Raw genomic sequence first — 19,788 nt, forward strand, 5'->3', positions numbered from 1 at the left:
CCCCCTTCCTTTTATGGAGAGGCTGGTTTTTGGTCTTTAACACCCCAGTCACAGCCCTTCCCTTGGGCGCTTGTGTTCTGTTCAGAGAAAGGCAAACACGGGGACATTTAGAAATGTTAGTTTTCTTTTTATTTCAAATATAAATCTTCCAAAAAAAAGAATGAACTTTTAAGAGCATCCAGATTATCTTTGGCATTTCATTACATGATAGAAAAATGGACATCTTGATAAGACAAATGCAATCCGATATGAACATTCTAAGTCTGTACAAATATAGTGCATAATATTGGAATCGCTATACAATTCTATACATCAAATGGGCTTGGAAAAGAAAGTCCTTTTAAAGTTTCCAGTCACTTGTCTTTTTTTGCACCGGGAAATGGCTCGGTTACCAGGGTCTCCAGACGGAATCTGAGGAATCTGTTGGTGCGCCCACACTGACAGCAGTGGTGGCAGCCGAGAGAGGAAGCGGGAAGCCGGTTACTGGGCCATTCCCAGACTGTTGTATGGGGCTCCTGCTGGCCGGGGAGATGGCGGAGGGCAATGCACTCGCGTTAGTATTGGCATATAAAGGGATGACCGGTCCTGCCGATAGCTGTCCATTGGGTCCAAAAGCCGTGTTCGGAATGAGGAATGCAAACTGGCCGTCTGATGCTGGCACAAGCTGGAACCCGCCATACACTTTCGTGGCTGCAGCAACCGCGGCCGCGGGCATTGCCTCGGCAGCAGCCAGTTTGCAGGGCATGTTGACCCCGTTCAGTGGCAGGCCGCTGGCCCCTGATCCCGGGAGCTGGACGTGTAAGGGCTGCCCGAAAGCAGCGTGAGAGCCGCCGTTCACAGCTGGGCTGGGGGGCGGCTGGGTGTAGTTCATGGCGTTGATCTGAGACATGCAGTTTGCCAAATGACTGAGGAGTCTGGTCCGGACTTCTGTATTAACCCCTTCGCATGTGGACAAGAATCGGGTCACTTCGTTCATACACTCGCTGAAACCGGCTCGGTATTTTCCCAGAACTGTTGGATCTGTACTCAAAGCAGCTAAAATGTAAAAAGAGAGAAATTAATCATCTCATTTAATTGCCCTGTGTCTAAGTTTCAGTAATTGATTGATAAGCCAGTTTGTTAAGGGTATATCACTCGCATTACAGAATTACGTCTTCCCAAGTACTGAGTAATCAATCATACCACTATTTAAATAGCTTAGAAATATTTGGCTTTGCTCGTGCGCCAGAAAAAGAGACACATTGATAAGCAAACGTTCGGAGAATGATTTTAACACCCGGCCAGTTTTGAGAAACGATTACAGTAAGAGTCGCCAAGTTAGAATCTATAATTAACTCAGACCGTGGGAAGCCCAGATTTTCGCCAAGTCAGTGAAATGTTACCGAATACCAGCGAGACCACAGGCGGAAGTTCCGAAGACAGCAATAAATTGTGAATTAAACACTCACCAGTCATTTGGACGCGCTGCAGATTTCGGAGATGTTTCACTGTCATTTCCAGGATGTCGGCCTTTTCTAACTTTGAATGTCTCGAACTCTGCAGGAATATATTTGGCATAAATGAGGGGAAGTGACACGCACACACCGCAGTAACTCACTGCCTCCTGACACCGCACACAAAGTTAAAACACATGATGAGATACTTACATCTTTCTTCAGCGCATCCAGGATCAGAGTTTTAAGTTGACTTAAACTTTCATTTATCCTCGCCCGGCGCCTCTTCTCCATAATTGGTTTGGATGACTGGAGAGAAAAAAGAAAGAAAGGATGTTTCATGAAGTAACAGGAACATAACTGTGTTTTTGGTGCAGTGTATGACTTTTAGCACACGAGATGGCAAAAGTATTTACCTTCCGATTTTCAGATGCAGTTTTTGGCTTATCTGGTGTAGCGTTTAAACTAGCTGGGGTAGCAGCCACAGGGGAAGAAGACGACTTCTCCATTATATCTGCTGGCATTTTCTTAAAGAGTTCAGCAGATTTGCATGAAAGCGATTCCTTGCGATCTGCAGGTTTTTTTTAAATGGCTTGTCTTCTTTCCGCGTCTTGTAACCTGCGAGTTTATTTCCAAGGCAGCCGGGCACTTTTTAATTTTATTTCTCTCTCTATATATATATGGCTTTGGGTGTGTTATTATCAGTGATGTGAATGCAGAATCGCCACTGTGTAAAGATCAGCTCTGGCCGCCTGTATTTATATCTGGGATTGCACGCGAACGGCTCGTGTGAAACTTCTCAAAGTTTCTTTCCCACACTAACTTGTGACCAATCAGAGCGCGGCACACACGAGCCCGTCCCCGGGGCGCGACGCTCCAGCTCGTGGTGGACGGCGCGCCACCATTGGTTGCAGCGCGGCGGGGCGAGTGTCCAATAAACGTGTTGCAGTCCGCCAGGGCGACCTGTCAATCAAAGAGGAGGGGAGGAGGGGAGCGGCGGGGCTGGAGGCGCTTTGACGTCCGTCGGCATGCGCGAGCTCCATTATCAGGTGGGAGCACGTGCCAAGTGGGGCTGGCGGTGGGGGAGGGGGGAGGCAGCATGAGAGAAACGGCAGCTGTGGAAAAGCCTGGGAAAACCACTCCCCTCCCTGCCTGCTCCCAGGAGAAAGCTCCTTGTAAATATTGAAGTGGCGGCGGTGATTGTGCACGCTTTAGGGAAAGCGCTGCAGCAGCCGTCCATATCGCGAGCTGGCAGAAAGATGGCGCTGCTGAGTCACCCTCTGCATTGATTTGGAAGGTGGGGGCAGGGTTTTATTTTCGCTGTCTGCAGCGTTCGTGCTGCCCGGGACCCCCTCGACGCGTGGCAGGGGCATGGTGCACCAGAAGCCGGCATCAGATGTTGGCGGCGCAGGCCGCGCAAAGTCGCAGCTACAGCACCGCGCATCCAGCACATCCTATTGGCGCGGCGAGCCTCGGAGCGAACTCCCCGAGCACCCCAACATTGCTGATGGCCCCGATGCAATGGCGTCCGGGAGCTGGGACTGCAGAGGACCCACTATTAAAGTTGCAATGAGAGCACCAGGCTATGCTGAACCCATTTTCCGCCTCGCAGTCTGCATGCAGCAGCCGTCCACAGTTTTGCGTCGATTGCACCTAGTTCAGTGAAGCTAACTTTCTTGGGAAGACTGTCGGTGTCTACATCTAACAGCATTTAGTTACGGATTGTTTTCATATCTGCGTAATTTCATGACATGCCGCCATTGCGCCAATCTGTGTAGATGTCATTTCAAAGGCTGTTTGTCGGCAGTTTACACGTCCCTTGTGGCCCAGGGGACTAGTTGCCTTTTCCAAGCAAAACATTTCTTAGGGTTATATAAATAAAAACGATTGAACATCATTATTATGGTCTATTTCAATTTTGCAACCCCCTCCCCCCACACACACAGACACATACATGGGTAGCTTCGAAAGGAAAAGTAGATGAGACCTGAATCAGTTAGCACAGTATTACAATGTTCTTAGGAGAGGCTTTGTTGAGGTATTTGCCGCGTCATCACCAGATAAACATGTTCCACAAATGAAACTTCAACATTGTTACGGTTATTGCATCGTCATCGTACAGAATCAAGCTAAAATAATATGTAATCTTCATAAGAGAAAATTCTCCACATAGGAGAAGTCTGACTGAAAACATTTTCGAGCAATGTATTAAGAAATTCATTCTTATGTGACGACCCTTATGTGTTTTCAGCAATTTTACTTTAAAAAAAACTCCAGTACAATAGCCAACGTGTGATTTCCCTGAGATTATCAACTGGGCTGGCCCGGACACGCTCCAAATCTGCTGCGTGAACTTGGTTTGTGGAAGGTTATTGATGAAACGTGAGCACTTTTTAATAAACTGGCAAGCGGCAAGACAACAAGTGCGATCCAGTCCTGAAAGAAACGGGACGAGGGAAGCAGCCACCGACTGATTCATTTCGTTTTTCAGCCATTTAAAGCGGAGATGCATAAATCACAACATTTGCGATGGCTTTTTAAAACATGCTAATGAGGCGCTTTTTAATTAATTGGTTTGGGCTGGATGTTCAACAGTGAAATTAAATCAGGGTGTTAATTCATTTTGTGACATTACGTGAGGGAAATGGAGTTTCCTGCTAAATCATTCTTCAGACGGGATCACATGGAGCATTCGAGTTCCCTGAGTATGCTGTGGCACATTATACCTTAAAACCTGACATTTATACTTTAGCTCCAGCATGTATATTTTTTAAGTCGAAGATTAAACTTTGAAAAACATTTCATAGAAGCCTCTACTAAATCCTCCAAAGCACATTGCTGTTGCTCAGCAATTCATTAATTTAACACACATAGCACACACGTTTCCCAATTAACAGAGGGTTGTACTGACAACACATCGGAAATATGTAATGAGAGCTTTCAAATGAACCGATTTGGCGTCCATATCAGAAGCCACTAATGATCTGCGTGTGGTGTGGCGGGAACTGTAGAAAGGCTACTTGCCATTTCATTGTATTGAGGGACATGGTTTGTGTCCAGTTGTCCCGGGCAACGATACGTAGACAAAATGAAGCTTGATGAGTCACTGGTGACCTGATGCATTTCACAGCTACCTGCGGGTTGTCGGTACTTCCTCGAACTCTCGGTACATATTTCTTAGAATAGAATCCGACAATGCAGAAGGAGGCCATTCGGCCCATCGAGTCTGCCCCGACTCTCGGAAAGAGCACCCTACCTAGGCCCACGCCCCCACCCTATCACCCGAACCCAGTCACCCCATTTAATTTTTTGTCAATTAAGGGCCAATTTAGCATGACCAATCCACCTGCACATCTTTGGACTGTGGGGGAAACCGTGCCACCCAGAAGAAACCCACAGAGATGGGGAGAGCGTGCAAACACCACACAAACACCCAAAGGTCGGAATAGTTAATCAAGTGTAAAACGTGGTGTCAAATGTAACAGGCCATTAATACTTTAACGTATTTCTTATCATTAGCGAATTGTTTGATTTTTTTGTGTGTGTGGCTATTCCCATTGAAAAGAGACCCCCCCCCCAAAAAAAAAAATCAACTCTGGGGGATTGCTGCTGTGTGCAGCAGTCACAGTGAAAGGCTCAGTTTAGTGGCTCTTTTCGAAGTGTGTTCAAGTTGAACAGGGATTCCAGGTAGAATGATGTGTTGGAATGGGGGCCGTTCGACGTGCTGTCGGCTGGTACAAGCTTTCATGTTTACCATTGAAGCAACAAAAGAGAGGGCGCACTTTAGGACGCGTCCTTCCCATCGTCCTGACTTGATTGATTTGCCGTGTGCAGAGACAGTCCTGGCTGGAATTTTATTGTGGGCTGGTGAGTTGTTTTGCCTCGGGTTCCGAAAGCTGTTTTGCAAACGCCTCACTGATTTTCTCACACTCAGGGCCCATAGAACGGCAGCAAAGCGCGTCCCTCCCTGCCAACAAGCCCTCCAGCTCTTTTGAAATCCAGAGTACACAGTTTTTCTATACCTGGTTTGCACCTGGTCAGGGCTAATCTCATACATCACGTCACTGCTCTCTTCAAGTACCGTGAGAAAAGTAAAGTCAGAATGAAAAGGTGCACCGAGATATTTACACTTTGCCTGCGAGCAAACCAATTGACTAAACACATATGTACCTATATCAAACATCGATAAGGTCCAGTGATAAAGTGCTTGAGGGGTATATAGGATTGCAAGACTGATGGAAATTACAATTTAATCAGAATGTCAAGTATATACTCAGAAGGGTATCAAAATATGTTAGCAAAAGGGTGCCAGTTAATCGCTGCAAATTGTTAGAATTGCGTTAGACAAACCTTGAGGCCGCTAAAAGTCAAAACTTTTAAGGTGGTCCAGTCAAACTCAATGCTGCGAAAAATGAACTTTTAAGGGTTCTTTCTTTTGATTAAATGTTTCTATCGGCTTGAATTTCAATCTAATGAAACGGGTTTCCAGATATCAATATGTACCAATGGTTAAGCAGCGTCTGCCACTCCAGGCACATTTTTTTGCTGATAATTGTCTGGGTATTGAAATGTCTGTCCCCCCCCCCCCCCCCCCTCACCCTAAGCTAGTTGGAGGAAATCAGAGGGGAGCGCAGGACGTGCTGGAAGTTCTATCTCACGACCGACACACGACAGGGCAGCGTCCCCCACAAGCATAAACTCTCCTAATCAGCTGCCAGCGCCACCGAGAGTGGGCACGGACAGCCGGAAGGACATTTCATAACCCTGAGGGTATTGGATCTTCCCACAAGAGGGAAATGGCATTTCTTGAAAACAAAAGCTAGTTGCAACATAACTCAACACTGGTGGCAAATAACAATTTAAAGTTTTGCGTTTTGTGACCACAAATCTGCAGGGAACCCGTGAATTAAAGGGAATAAATTGGAACATTATTTGAAACGCACACTGACACCACCTTCAGAAACTAGGCTATTGATTTGCAGAAAGCGTGATTAGTATTTATGGAGTGTCCCGGTACCTTTGGCCATTAGTTTTTCTAACTGCTTCGAGTTCTCTGTGATGATTTGGGGGAACCTGCGTTTTTGGACGGTTACAGTCAAGCGCATAATCAATGTGGAAGGTTTGGAATTAACCGACATGCCGGATGGACTGTTTGCAGCCACAGTGGAAACACCTAAAATAGTAATTATTTGTTATGTTGCGAAACCAGCTCCACACACATTGTGTTATATCAAGAGCCACTGGGACAAATCTCTGGAATGTTTAATGTAGATCGATCTTTTCAACCGAGGAATGACGCCGCTTTACAATGTATGTTTTATGATTATCTCACAGCAACTGGTAAAGGAGGGTCATCGATTTTTCATTAAACTACATTCCTATTCCATTGGTTAACGATTAACTCATTTTACAACAGAGTTCGATTGGCTCACGTTTTGAACATTGGCGCCCCCTTTCTCACTCAGAACACATTCTAAATAAATGGATTATGTCTCGATTGCCTTTGAACAATCCACAGTGTGAGCTGTTTGTGATGTGAGCAACCTTTGCGGCTTTGACGAACTCTTATTTCTGATCGTATTAAACACACAAGCTAAAAGGAGGCATTGGCAACTGTCCTGAGTTTTTCAGTATGCCATCGTCACGTGTCCATTTCCCAACCAGCAACCTTTTCGTTTTATCTAATATTCGAATTGTTTCCAATGGTATTGAAAGCACCATTGTCACTTTCCAAACCCACCATTCCACTTCCTAGGACAAGAGCAGGAGGAGCCTGTGAACATCACCAGCTCCAAGTTCCCCAGTCAGGCACATTTGCAGTTCCTTCATTTGGGCTGGGTCAAAATTCCTGGAACTCCGTACCTAGCACATTCACCACATGGGCTACAAGGGGTTCGAGAAGGGGGCTGTCAAGGAAAATTAGGGATGGACTATAAACGCTTTTGGACTATAAATGGACTATAAACGCCTTGCCCAGCAAACTCGCCTCCCATGAATTAATGTTAACAAAAATCACCGGCCTTTTCAAATGCCTATGATGCATCAGAATGTCGAGGCAGCTGCTGTTAAATTGCTCATATCAGACCTCATATAGACATTTCGGTTTACTCATGCTCGTCTCTCATGTTTATACCTTTATTGCAGGTTGCCTCTCTCTCTGCCCCCCCCCCCCCCCCCCCCCCTCCCTCCCAATCACGCGCAAGAAGGCAATTACGGCAATTGTAAGTGTTAAAGTACGTGAGAATATTGAAGATAACAGGTTCTGGTACCAGGTTTCGGTCAGTCATTGATCTGTCAGTTTCACAGACCAACTGCTATTGAAGTAAATCATGCCTGAACCACTTTAACGGCATGCTGCACGCTTTAGAAGTGATTTAATTAGAATTCATTCCATTGCAATAAAATACCACCCCTTCCCCGAAAAATCTAAGGCTTTGCGTTAAATTTCTATGAAGGACAATTATTACCCAGTAGTTATAGAAACAGGAGGTTGACACTTGGTAAATGACAAGTTCCCAAGTGTCACGAAGTTTTCCACCAGTGCCAAATAGAACATTGGATTACAATTGGGTGTGTGTGTGTATGTTTTATGGATAGTTGATCCCTTGCGTTGATTTCTACAGCATGCATTTTGATGCTTCTTTCATTATTTTCATACTTGTCTGCAATAATGTAAAATTTGTCCTGGATTAGAAAACAATAATGACAAGATATATATCTCCTGTAGCGGGCAAGGCAGAGAGAAACCAAAGCAAGTGTGTGACCAGGTATGGGCAAACGCGACGCAATCAGTCCATGGTTCATTAAAAAAATAACTTTCTTAGTTTATTTGACTTTAGATTTGCCATGGTATTCATAATTTCCTGCTCCAGCTCTATTGAGCAAATAACCCCAAACAATGTCAGTATAGCAACTGAAGTCCTCAGGTCACCCCTAACTGACCGGAATTACAGTTATTAATAATCGCTTATTGTCACAAGTAGGCTTCACTGAAGTTACTGTGAAAAGCCTCTAGTCGCCAGATTCCGGCTCCTGTTCGGGGAGGCTGGTACGGGAATTGAACCCACACTGCTGGTCTTGTTCTGCATTACAATCCAGCTGTTTAGCCCACTGTGCTAAACCAGCTACAATGTTCAATGAACACCTATCAAACCTAATAAAACACGATAATATCAAAATAGCGCTTTTCTCAGAATGCAGCATTGGAATGATACATTTTGTGAAGAATTTGTAGTTGAGATTAAATGTTATTTCAGGAATCACTTTTTATTTTATAAGATATGAACAAAGTTCAATTCCACAAATTTTGATTTCTAAATTCCTAATTAACTTACATAACTCCATGAATATTTACCACATTGTGACCATTTCTGATTATCTGTTACCAGGGTAGCTTGTTCGATACAACATTGCTTGCATGGATAAGGGAGTCAAATCAACTCATTTTACTTATTGAAGGTTTTGTGATTCTGGCGTTGAATTTGATTGCTACGGGAATGTGCTGGGATCCTTCCATTTCTACTGATCCAGTCCATTCTCAATTTCAGATAGAGACAATCTGGCAATTTGTCTCTGGACAGAGCAAGATGGATAGAATATTTTTTCAGTGTTCCAATCCTACAGGTAAACTGTGTTTGCAAACTGAAACGTATACCAGTCATCCCTTTCAATTAATATATGTTATCACAGCATCTCCAGCGTGTACTCACGAGTCCTTCAGCTCTCCAATTCCAACAGCCCAAGTCTAAGCTCCTATTTCTTCTCCTTGAATTTCATCAGCCTAGAGATTTAGAAAGTGCTGTTTTACCACTGTTTTCTCATTGTTGGATACATTAGAAACCAGAACAGCAAAATCCGTTAGCATCAGCAACTGCAGATTCAGGGAAAAGTGTTGACTTTACAAATGGCCTCTGAGGCTCTATGAAGTGCACCTGTGGAGCAAAGGCATGAATAGACCTGGAACATAGTTTGCTTGTAAGAATTGAGAAAACCCCCCACAATCAGGGACATATAAATTGTATATTTTGGTTGTGCTTCAAAACGTTGTTTATTAACCCCCTATTCCAGGACTTGAATGCATAGTTTTCTCCAGCCCAGTAATAACTCTCCAGTTCAATATTGAGGGATTACTGTGATGGGGGAAAGGATTTCAGATGAAGTCTAAACCAAGCTCCACTGTTTCAGTGGCCTGTGTGGCTGGTTAATAGCGCATTTAGATTACTTAGCCCTATCGTTGTTGAAAAATTGTCTCACTTGATTTCACTTTTGAATAAGTTCGGACATTCGATGATTATTGGAGGAGAACCAATGTGCAGGGGCGCAGGGGAATGGCACTAAATCGTCATATTCGTTTGGAGAACTGGCGGATACAGGGTGGGACAACGAACTCCTGTCCAATGTCAATTTTGTGACACAAATTTAAGGTGATTGACAAAAGAAGCAAGGGTGACGTGGGAAATCATGTTTTTTCCATATAGCCAGTATTTAGGATCAGCAATGCAGTGCCTGAGAGGGTGGTTGAGAGGCATTCGATCATGGCTATCAAAAGGGAATTGGGTAAGCAGCCGCAGAGAAAAAAAAGTCGCAGGGCTAGGCGGGAAAGGGCGACGAGCAGTGGTTAGGCAAGGGCCGAATAATCTCCTTCTGGGCTTTAAACATTTTATGATTTTGTCCACTCCATTGCACTGAGGAATCTGATTATTACTCTTTTCCTGGTTTCATGACAACAATGTATATGGCACCTCTAATGTAATAAAACACCCCAAGACACTTCACGGGAGAATTCTAAAGCAAATTATAACATCAAGCCACAGAAGGAGATGTTAATGAAGATGATCAAAGACTGGGTTCAAGAGGTCGGTTTTACGAATGGTCTTGAAGGAAAAAACAAAGTTCGAACGTCCTTAGATAGGGTATTTCAGGGCTTAGAACCGAATTGAAAGTGCAGTTATAATGTTAAAATAGTTACAATTTGGGATGCTCAAGATTGGGAGAGTGGGCTAGGTTCTGCAGGATGGGGAGGGTGAGACCACTGAGGGGCTTTGCAGAGAAGGACGAGGGTTTTACAATCAACACACACCGTTTTTTCCAGTTTACTTTTCCAAACAGACTGGACCTTGTGATGGGGATTTCTCAATTCATGTGACTGCCAATTCTAACTATTGCACCCTAATGTAACATACATAAAGTGGGCGGAGAGAAATTAAAAGTTGCTGATTGACTTTGGGCTTGAATCACAAAGGGATGAACTGTTCCTAGTGTATATATGATTAAAGCTAATTCAGCCTAAAGGCAATCTATCGGCAGATAGTAGCTTTTGGATAACCAGCGAGATGAGCCTTATCAGCAGCGTTCTGACATGACACCTTTCAAGAATTGGCTGGTTACTGAGAAAAGAGCAATCTGTCTCTACCTTTCCCGTGGGAGTTTGCACAGTCAGGATAACCCCGGGACCTCGCTGGTGTGCTGCCAGCAACATTAAAGAACTTCCCTCACGATTACAGGGGCATTATGCTGTTTTTGATTGTCCTGAGATTAGATTTTTGGAATGAAAAAAAAACCCTGCGGTTCACATGATCCTTGTGTTGCACCGTGAGGCCGCTATTATTCGGCAATTGTGAAGCTGCCAATTTCACTTTGAGCGGACTTTCATCACCACAGCCGCTTTAGCTAAAATGTTCAAATGACAGCTGTAACTTAAGACTGTAAATAGGTACAACATTCAACAAATGAAATGCCGAAAACGGAACTCAAACCGATTAGTATCTGGTTAGCGCTCTTAATGCATGTGGGCCGAAAGGAAACTACTGACGGGATATCATTTTCTCAAGCTTAAAATGTCTGACTCCAGTTTCCATCAAATTAAAAATATGTAATTCTTTTTTTTTACAGCTGCCACTAAACCGGCCCCTTTTGTGCTGAGCGGCGTGTTCAGCCATTGAGAATTGGTGCATTGGCGTGCCTCATTTGAGACCTCAGAAAATCCAGTGTTCCCACAGTGATACCATCTGAATGACATTGTCCACAGCAAGAGGCACTGCTGAACAGAGGTTTAACTAATCCTGATGTCCAGTGATAATGCCATCATATATAGTGTTTGCTGCCATCTGTTTACTTTTAGGTGTGGTTACAATGTTGATACTGTTGCTGGTACCCTCTTCGTATTATGCACAGCATAGAATCAGCTTCCATAGGTCTGCTCATGACACTAAACTCTGTCCTTCTACACATTTTCTTGACCTCACAACCAATTCATGGTGTAAACAAAAAGCGTTTGTCCGTCATAATGTTACGAGTGAACCACAAATTATTTCAACTGATTCAAGCTGCCTGCCTGATATTCACTCAAACGGAACCAACCCTTGCAGAATCTGGGCTATTTTTGCAAGGGGAAGCTTCAAACCCCTTATTTTAGCTGTTACCTTTTTAAAAAATATATTTTTGTTCTCCTTTTTCACATTTTCTCCCAAATTTGCACCCACCAACAATAAACAATAAGCAGTCACAAATATAATGTCAATCGTCATATCAACAACAACAATCCCATCCTCCCACCAAACCCCCAAACAGCAGCCCGCATGTTAACATAAACAAATAACACAAAGGAATCAGGAATCACCCATAGTCACCATTAACACATATAGTCCCTCTTCCCCCAACCCTCCAAACCGCCCCCCCCACTAATGTTCAATGTTACCCAATTCATGAAAGTGCATAATGAATAATGCCCATGAATTGTAGAACCCCTCCATCCTTCCCCTCAGTTCAAACTTGACCTTCTCAAGAGTCAAGAATTCCAACAGGTTCCCCTGCCAAGTTTAGCTATTACTGTAACAATTTATATCTGTCTTCATTGCTTTGCCTCAGCTTCTGCCCTCTGCCTCTGCTGCTGAAACCTTCATCCATACTTTTGGCATCTACAGAATTGGTCTCAGGAATGTCATGTTTGGCACTTTTCCGTCCTCCCCCAACTTGTCAAAAACTCAGTTGTTCAGTTGCTCAGTTCCAAAGTAAGCTGCATTATCCCATCCCCCTGGGTTCTACAAATATATACTGGCTTCCAAAATGTTAAATTTTAAATTATCATTGTCAAAAACTCCATGAGGTGACCTCACCTTTGTAGCTATGAGGAAGGGTTGGCTAGGTTGGGGTTATTTTCCTTGCAACAAAGAAGGCTGAGTGGTGACAATTGAGGTGTACAACATTATGAGGGACGAGATAGAGTGGACAGGATTAAATTGTTTCCTTTGGTGGAGAATTCTAGAACTGGGGACATAGATTCATGATAAAGGGCAGAAGGTGTAGAGGGGACATGAGGGAAAACACTTTTTACGCAGAGGGTAGAGGGAGTCTGGAATTCGCTGCCCAAGTTGGTGGTGGAGGTAGAGACCCTAAATTTGTAATAATTCACTAATAAATGAATAATAATGCAGTAAATAATAGTTCAACAGAAACTTTCAACATTAGTACGTAAATGATAAGTCCAAATATGCAAAATAAGAAAAGTCCCTTAATGATGTTAATTCCTGTGCTGCCCAACCAATTGGAAAGCCAACCCCCAAAGAGTGTAATCAAAGGGTAGGTCAAGTTTTTTCAAACTTTGTATTGGATGTGAATTGCCAAGTCTTTGACATCTTCTGGATTATACACAAAAGCTTGTTGAAAGGGTTAATTTTCCTGCAGAAAAAAAGGGGCGTACAGCTTGGAAAGAGGCCACTTGCATCTTTCTCAAACGTTTTTGTTTATATATGTCACTCAAATGGACTGGGAGTAAAAGTTGGATAACTGCCAAATTACTGATTATCAATTATCTTAGAACAGTGTGCTCTTGAAACATAGATCTGCTTTTAATCAGAGTTGTGCTTTTTTTAAAAAACAGCTTCCATATTGTCTGAAGTTTTAATTTCCAGGCTAATTTTAAACATTTATTTTAAAATATCAAACACAATAACTTATTGAATATATGACTGAACCAATCTTGCGCTGATTGAACTTGGTTTTCTGTAGATCAATTCATCGGCTCTGTTAAAGAAAGCACAGCTAACAAGATTTGTTAATTTCTTAAAATTAATAAAGCAACATTCAAAATAATGACAGTTTGCTCAAGTTAACAGTTCTTGGCAACTTTTTAGTGATACGTGACTTGGGGTGTATCCCTGTAGCCAGGAGGCGGGCCTTCATTGTAGGAGTCCAGTTTGTAATCATGAAATCTGAAATTCTCAAAATGGCCTTTCTCGTCTTCAACACGAGAAAGGAATTTCATATCTCTTCTGGAATTCCTTTTCAAAGTGAGTACAGGGGTTGGATTTGTCGTTAACGGAGGAGGATAGGCAACGATTGATGTGCTTTTTTTACCAGTTAAGTTTAAAGCTGCAGACAGTTCTGGTTTTAAACCAGTGACAAAATGGATTTTTGATGATAGATCTTTTAAATGGTTTAAAACCCAGTCTGTTGTCTTTATCACTTCAACTCCAAGCTGTTTGGTGCTTAATGGGTTATGTTGTATTCCACTTTGTTTGCCACTAGGCTCGTTGCTCAACTGAATAGGCTTTTCTTGTTTGAAAATCTCACAGTCTCTTCAAGCTGCCATGAGAGGCTTTTGGATCGGGGCCAGCAGCATGTCGTGGTCAGTCTCAGAGTAAGATAACGGTTTGTTCTGGGGTAAAAGTGTCCTTGAACCCGGAATGGACAGATAGTTCATTTGGCCAGACTCCCCCTGTGGAACTTCGATCAGTGTATTCATTGTTTTCATGTCAGTAGCAGCTTGCAATAATGCAGGATCTGATCTAGTTACCACTGGTACTTCTTGGGCCTTAGTTAAAATAATTTCAACTCTTCCCGTTGGTGGCGCTGTTAATTTGTCTGTCAGTAATTTGTTAAGACATTTCATGGTGTCCATGTCACTTTCCAAAATACATTTTTCCTCAAGTAACTGGCAATGTTGACTTTTAAGATCATAATTTTCTGATATTAACTGTTGAAGTTTGGATTCTGAGTCAGTATTTTTCTTTTAGAGTTCATCAATTTGTAATAGTAATAGCTGAGCTCTGCATTTTGAATCTGCGAATAGTGTTTCAGTTTGATCAGATTTCTCGAGCTTAGATTTTCCAGCTCACAATTGGTCAATGACTGCCACTAGTTTTTCTTTGGCAGTTTTAAGTTCGCAATTGTGTTTTGTGTTTGTGTCTGTTTCTTGCTGCTTATGGACCTGTGCCATTACTGCAAAAGACCATTTCATAGGTTTCTCTTTAGTCAGTCATGTGGTTTTTCCAAAACTTTTTTGATGTTGTCAAGGGACCACTGTCCTTTAGGGGTGTCATATTTTGATTTTTGTGGATACTTTAGACAGTCCAAATTGTCTATAAATCTAAGATCACCCAATATATCATCAACAGAGACATCCGGTACAGCACAACCTCCCTTGGACATTGTGGGAAGTAGTTCTCTACCATTTGAAGGTTCTGAATCCATTTTAGGAGTCATGTCCGCCATAAACTCAGCCTTACACCCAATTTTTTGGTCGTCAACTATGTTTTTGTGCAATCTTTGTACACTACCGCAACTATTCACTATTCAGTCCCGTTTTATTTTAGTTTCTACGACTGGCACCCGATTGAATAATACAGTCTGAAAAACATCCTTTCTAAGGGGTCGAAGCACTGCTTGATGCGGCTTTAAGACTTTGAATGGGTGAAAAAGATGTTTCTTACCTCAGTCTAGCTGTTTTGCTTTGGGTCTTCCGTCCTTCTGGTCTTTCTTCGATCTTCTGATTTCCTGCGACTCTGCGCTCCTCCCCTTTTGCCAACGTACGCCAAATTGGTGAGATTTACCATGTGGAATTAGTGAGGTCTTGCGACACTAAAACTCAGTAGAAATTTGAGTTAAACTTCTCGGATGCAAACAACAATCTTTATTGTCTCTGTTTCATTACAATTGAGAGAAACTTAAATCTATTCTCAATAAAGTCCGGCTAGCAAAAGGACTTAAAGAGAAGTAACTTGTACACAATTTAACTTACAAAATAATACAGAAATGATTTCTTGCTTACGGCAAAACAGCTTGCATTTACTTCAAGAATTAGAGTGGAAAAGTGAAAATATGAAAATAGAGATAGCGAATAGTTAGGTCAAAGTTTATGATGATCCCGGAATAAAGATGGCCATACGGATCATCATGTTTAAAGGAAATCTTATCAGTCTTGAGCCATCTATCTACACCTCTATGTCGTCCTAATAGGTTTGGGTTAAAATCAAATACATTTGATTCAATGGTTAACTGTCAATCCTTAATGTGCAACATAAGTTCTGAATGTTTCATGTTTGCATATTTGTGTATGTTATGGAATGCGATTCTGTGCGATTATCAAGACTAGTTTCTACTGGATTTCTGCTGACTGCTTTATCCACATTATGAACAATGGTGCCTTCATGTTGCTATGGTAATTTCTTAATGTCAAACTGTCTTTGAAAATATGTTTATTCGAACAATAGCTTTTTCATCTTGCTTTGTGAAAATGTTGTTTTAATCTCCAATTAGTTTATGCATGTGTCAGGCTTTTTGTGTCTGTGTTGAAGCTATGTGTTGTATCAAGACCTGAGATTATGAGTGCTGAAATCCTCATTTTAAAATGGGTATTAAAACTGGGGCTTAATATTTACACTAAATAGCCTTCTTTTACCTATCAGATCTGTCAGGAAATAGTCGCTTACTATCAGAAGGAGTCAAGACAATGGATTGGGAAGACAGCACAGTGGCGCAGTGGGTTAGCCCTGTTGCTTCACGGCGCCGAGGTCCCAGGTTCAATCCCGGCCTGGGTCACTGTCCATGTGGAGTTTGCACATTCTCCCCGTGTTTGCGTGGGTTTCGCCCCCACAATCCAAAGATGTGCTGGTTAGGTGGATTGGCCATGCTAAATTGCCCCTTAATTGGAAACAATTTATTTTTAAAAAGACAATGCATTGGGAACACAAAGTTCAAAAATGGAGGGCACAGAAACGCTGTGCCAGTTCAGATAATACATTGGATAGTGAACAGGTCGCAGGAAAAGGTCGAGAACTATTGAAAGGCATCCCACAGCAAAAGGGAAAGATCAAGCAGTAGCAGTACAGAACGAGATACCAGGCGGGAGAGGGGACGTAGTTTATCAAGATCTCGGAACATGAGTAAGACTACAAATACTAATAGGAGTAGAAGCCCACATGTACGTGAGTTGGTGGTGGCTTCCAATAAATTAGATGAGAAAGTTATCAAAGATAACAGCAAGAACTGCATAGTTGGAGTGAATTTGGGGTATACACGGAGGTACCGGATAGGGGACAAAGAGCTCTATCCCACAGATGGATTTGCACGGAAAAGGTTCTTCCGGATGGAACTTATAAGGCGAAGGCCCGGCTTGTGGCAAGGGGATTTGAAGAAAATGTAGAAGATCAGGATTTAAGGGTAGATTCACCTACAGCAGGAAAGGTTATTTTAAAGATCTTCTTGGCTCTATTAGCCACAAAGGCATGGGAATGCAAATCTATAGATATAAAAGCTGCCTTTTTGCAGGGGCATCAGTCCAGAGAGACATTTTTCTCCGTCTTCCTAAAGAAGCAGCTAACACAGAAGGGGTACTCTGAAAGTTGAACAAATGTGTACATGGATGGAATGATGCATCTAGAGTCTGGTATTTTTCATTAAGGTCAATTTTGTTAAAGTTAGGCTGTTGCCAGTTGAAAGCAGATCCGGCAATGTTTTACTGGCACTATAAAGGAAATCTTTCTGGCATCTTTATGATGCATGTCGATAATTTTATATGGGGTGGGACTAGTGATTTCGAAGCTATTGTAATCTCTGGTTTGAGGAAAGAATTCAGGGTTGGAAGTCAGGCTTCCGGTGCATTTAAATATATTGGACTGGAAATCGGACAACTAAGTTAGGGGCAACTTTACGTCAGCAATCTTATTTGGAAAGCATCAGCCCAATAGCAATTAGTCGTGGCTGAGTTTCACAAAAAGACGCAATGGTTTCAAAGATGGAAAAAAAGCAACTGCGAAGTTTAATTAGGCAACTGAATTGGTTAGGTAGACAGACTAGACCGGACGTGAGTTTTGATGTCTTAGAGTTGATTACAAAAATGAATGATCCCAAAGTGGAAGACATAATAAGAGCAAATAAAGCGTTGGTCAAACTAAAAATGCAGGAGTGTGTTTTGAGGTTCCCGGTTTTAGGAGACCTTGGGCACTTGAAACTCATACTTTATAGTGATGCGTCCTATGCAAATTTATGTGATGGGGTTTCAAGCGCAGAGGTTTTATAATTTTCCTTTTGCGGTGTAGCCATCTGGGATGGCCACTTACAACGGAAACATGGATACTTGCAAAGACTCAAGGGAAATATGGCCAATACAGGATTCAGGCAAACCCAGAGCTTAAGTGTATATTTGCTAACAGAGAACCAGACAGTATCGAAACCCCTAGCCGATTTGCATTCTAATGACCCATTTCCCCAGGACAAAGGACTGGTACTCAGGTATCAGATACCATTCCAGACACATTGGCACCACTCCCTTCACTCAGGAAGCCCAAACAGCCAAGGTCAATGACTGCTCAGGACACGACCAGCCATCAAGGCACCCGCCCCTTTATTGGCTAAAATCGAAGGTAGTGATTGAAGCCTGCCGAATTATTGGGTCCAAAGCGAAGGACCGCCCAAAAGAGTGCGGAACCCCACAGGATAAAGGGAGACACAGCCATGTGTTCGATCTCTTTTGGCCCTCGGCCCAGCCTATGCCTAAAGCCAACTGCAGCACCACGACCAGAAGCAAGTTCAAGATCAACGATCGCTGTGAGATGGATGAGCCCAGCAGAACCGAAGTTACTTCTCCAGACCCAGCCACTCCAGATCCGAACACAGGCCTTGTTCCTCTGCCAAAGCCGGGTGCCTGAAAGTTAAGTAAAGGTTGTTGTAGTGTTAGGTTGACTTTAGCTTGTAGTGTTTTTATGTTGCATGTGTGAGTTAATCTTGTGTGTAAATAAACCATTATTGAACTTGAACTAACTGACTGGTTGTTCGGTCTTTGATCAATATCCGGTTGAAACTTGTGGTGGTATCATCTGATACCTGGCGACCTTGAAAAGCAATATTACTCGATATTAAGAAGGACAACATTATTGGTGTCTCCGGTGCAGAATTGGCAACAGTTATTAGTGACGCTAGTGGGATAGTATTCCATTCATCAAAATCGGCAACAATAATTGGCGACTCTGGTGGGATTCGACCTAGAAGTGATTTTGTCACTCCGAGAGAACCCACAAAACGTTGAATTAGAAACCCAATTGGAAAAGTGAAAGAAACCACAAGTGTAAGACCCGTATTGATCAAACCTCCAAGATTCGGAAGTGTGTAGTAACTTGCATGCGTACTAACAGGGATATAAGGTAAACTTGTTAGATTTTGTTGCGTAAAACTATCGGGAGTTTTGTGAACTGGAAAATAGCTTAGGCCATACCCGCTGTTTGCATCACCGCCCTATTCCCCCCGGTCCCAGATTTAGGATACAGAAAAGAGATACTAGTAGAAATGGCAGCAAAGGCAATGGAATGCCTTATGAACCCACAGGAACCCAAAGTCGCAGCGACCAACAGAGCAGAGCAGTGTCCCATATGCGAAGAAGAGTTGCGGAAATACTTAAAGCGAAAAGGGTGGCCCCTTTGGTCTGAGTTTTGTGCGAATGAAGAGTCAGGTCCCGGTAGTATAGGACAAACTTGGTGAGACAACCTAACCGAGATATACAAGAAGAAGTTAGGGAAAGTTCGTAAGCCGATGGCAACTGTGTCCTGTCTGGCACAATTTCGAGGCACAGAGGAGGTCGTGAGGACGCTCCGCAGACAGCTTGTAGAGAAAGAGGAGACGAGTGAGGGAAACGTTAGCAAGTGTGAAAAGGTTAATGAGCAACTCCGAGAGCAGCTAGTAGCAAAAGACAAGGAGATGGCTGATGTCAAACAGGCACACCGATCTTGTCTAGTTCACCTAAGCAGCTTTCCGACACAATACGATAAGGCCTACCAAGATACACAACGCGCAGTCTTGGTAAGAAAAGAAACTGAACAACAGGTAGAACAGTTAAAGAAGCAATGCGCAGACTTAAAGGCAGCTTTATGAGCACTCCACAGTTACACAATGGAACAAAGGCAGAGTTCAGTAGACCACGCCAAATGCAGGCAGCAAATTTCATGGCACAGTCACTGCTCTAAGTGCAAAATGGTTTCAGAGACACCTTTGGACCAAATTTAGACCAGGAAGATGGCCCCGATTGGCAGGAACTCAATGAAGCTGCCTGTAGGTATGCAGAAGATACCACAAATCACAATAGAGC

At 42.9% G+C, this 19,788-nt stretch overlaps 1 protein-coding gene and 2 long non-coding RNA genes across 3 annotated transcripts; 2 read left to right on the top strand and 1 right to left on the bottom strand.

The window, feature by feature from the left end:
• Positions 1–106: 106 nt before the first annotated feature.
• Positions 107–2,149, bottom strand: her6 (hairy-related 6). The gene is made up of 4 exons (XM_072474302.1): positions 1,850–2,149; positions 1,647–1,742; positions 1,449–1,536; positions 107–1,035 (listed from the first exon to the last, which is right to left on the bottom strand). The coding sequence occupies exons 1-4, from the start codon at positions 1,955–1,957 to the stop codon at positions 389–391; spliced, it is 939 nt and encodes a 312-aa protein (XP_072330403.1). The 5' UTR covers positions 1,958–2,149; the 3' UTR covers positions 107–388.
• A 198-nt stretch (positions 2,150–2,347) lies between these two features.
• On the top strand, positions 2,348–4,232 carry LOC140389783 (uncharacterized). The gene is made up of 2 exons (XR_011934473.1): positions 2,348–2,482; positions 3,685–4,232. It is a non-coding gene; the product is annotated as an uncharacterized lncRNA (long non-coding RNA).
• Positions 4,233–5,141: 909 nt separating this feature from the next.
• On the top strand, positions 5,142–16,096 carry LOC140389784 (uncharacterized). The gene is made up of 2 exons (XR_011934474.1): positions 5,142–5,300; positions 11,325–16,096. It is a non-coding gene; the product is annotated as an uncharacterized lncRNA (long non-coding RNA).
• The last annotated feature ends 3,692 nt before the right edge of the window (positions 16,097–19,788 follow it).

This window comes from Scyliorhinus torazame, chromosome 14, assembly GCF_047496885.1.
Source record: "Scyliorhinus torazame isolate Kashiwa2021f chromosome 14, sScyTor2.1, whole genome shotgun sequence".
Classification (NCBI taxonomy): Eukaryota; Metazoa; Chordata; class Chondrichthyes; order Carcharhiniformes; family Scyliorhinidae; genus Scyliorhinus; species Scyliorhinus torazame.

Bases quoted from the DNA above. Each gene is read 5' to 3' on its own strand.
- her6 (XM_072474302.1), bottom strand. From the start codon at position 1,957: ATGCCAGCAGATATAATGGAGAAGTCGTCTTCTTCCCCTGTGGCTGCT. The intron at 1,743-1,849 runs GTAAATACTTTT...TTTTCTCTCCAG, and splicing joins CTGCATCTGAAAATCGGAAG to TCATCCAAACCAATTATGGA. The intron at 1,537-1,646 runs GTAAGTATCTCA...ATATTCCTGCAG, and splicing joins TGGATGCGCTGAAGAAAGAT to AGTTCGAGACATTCAAAGTT.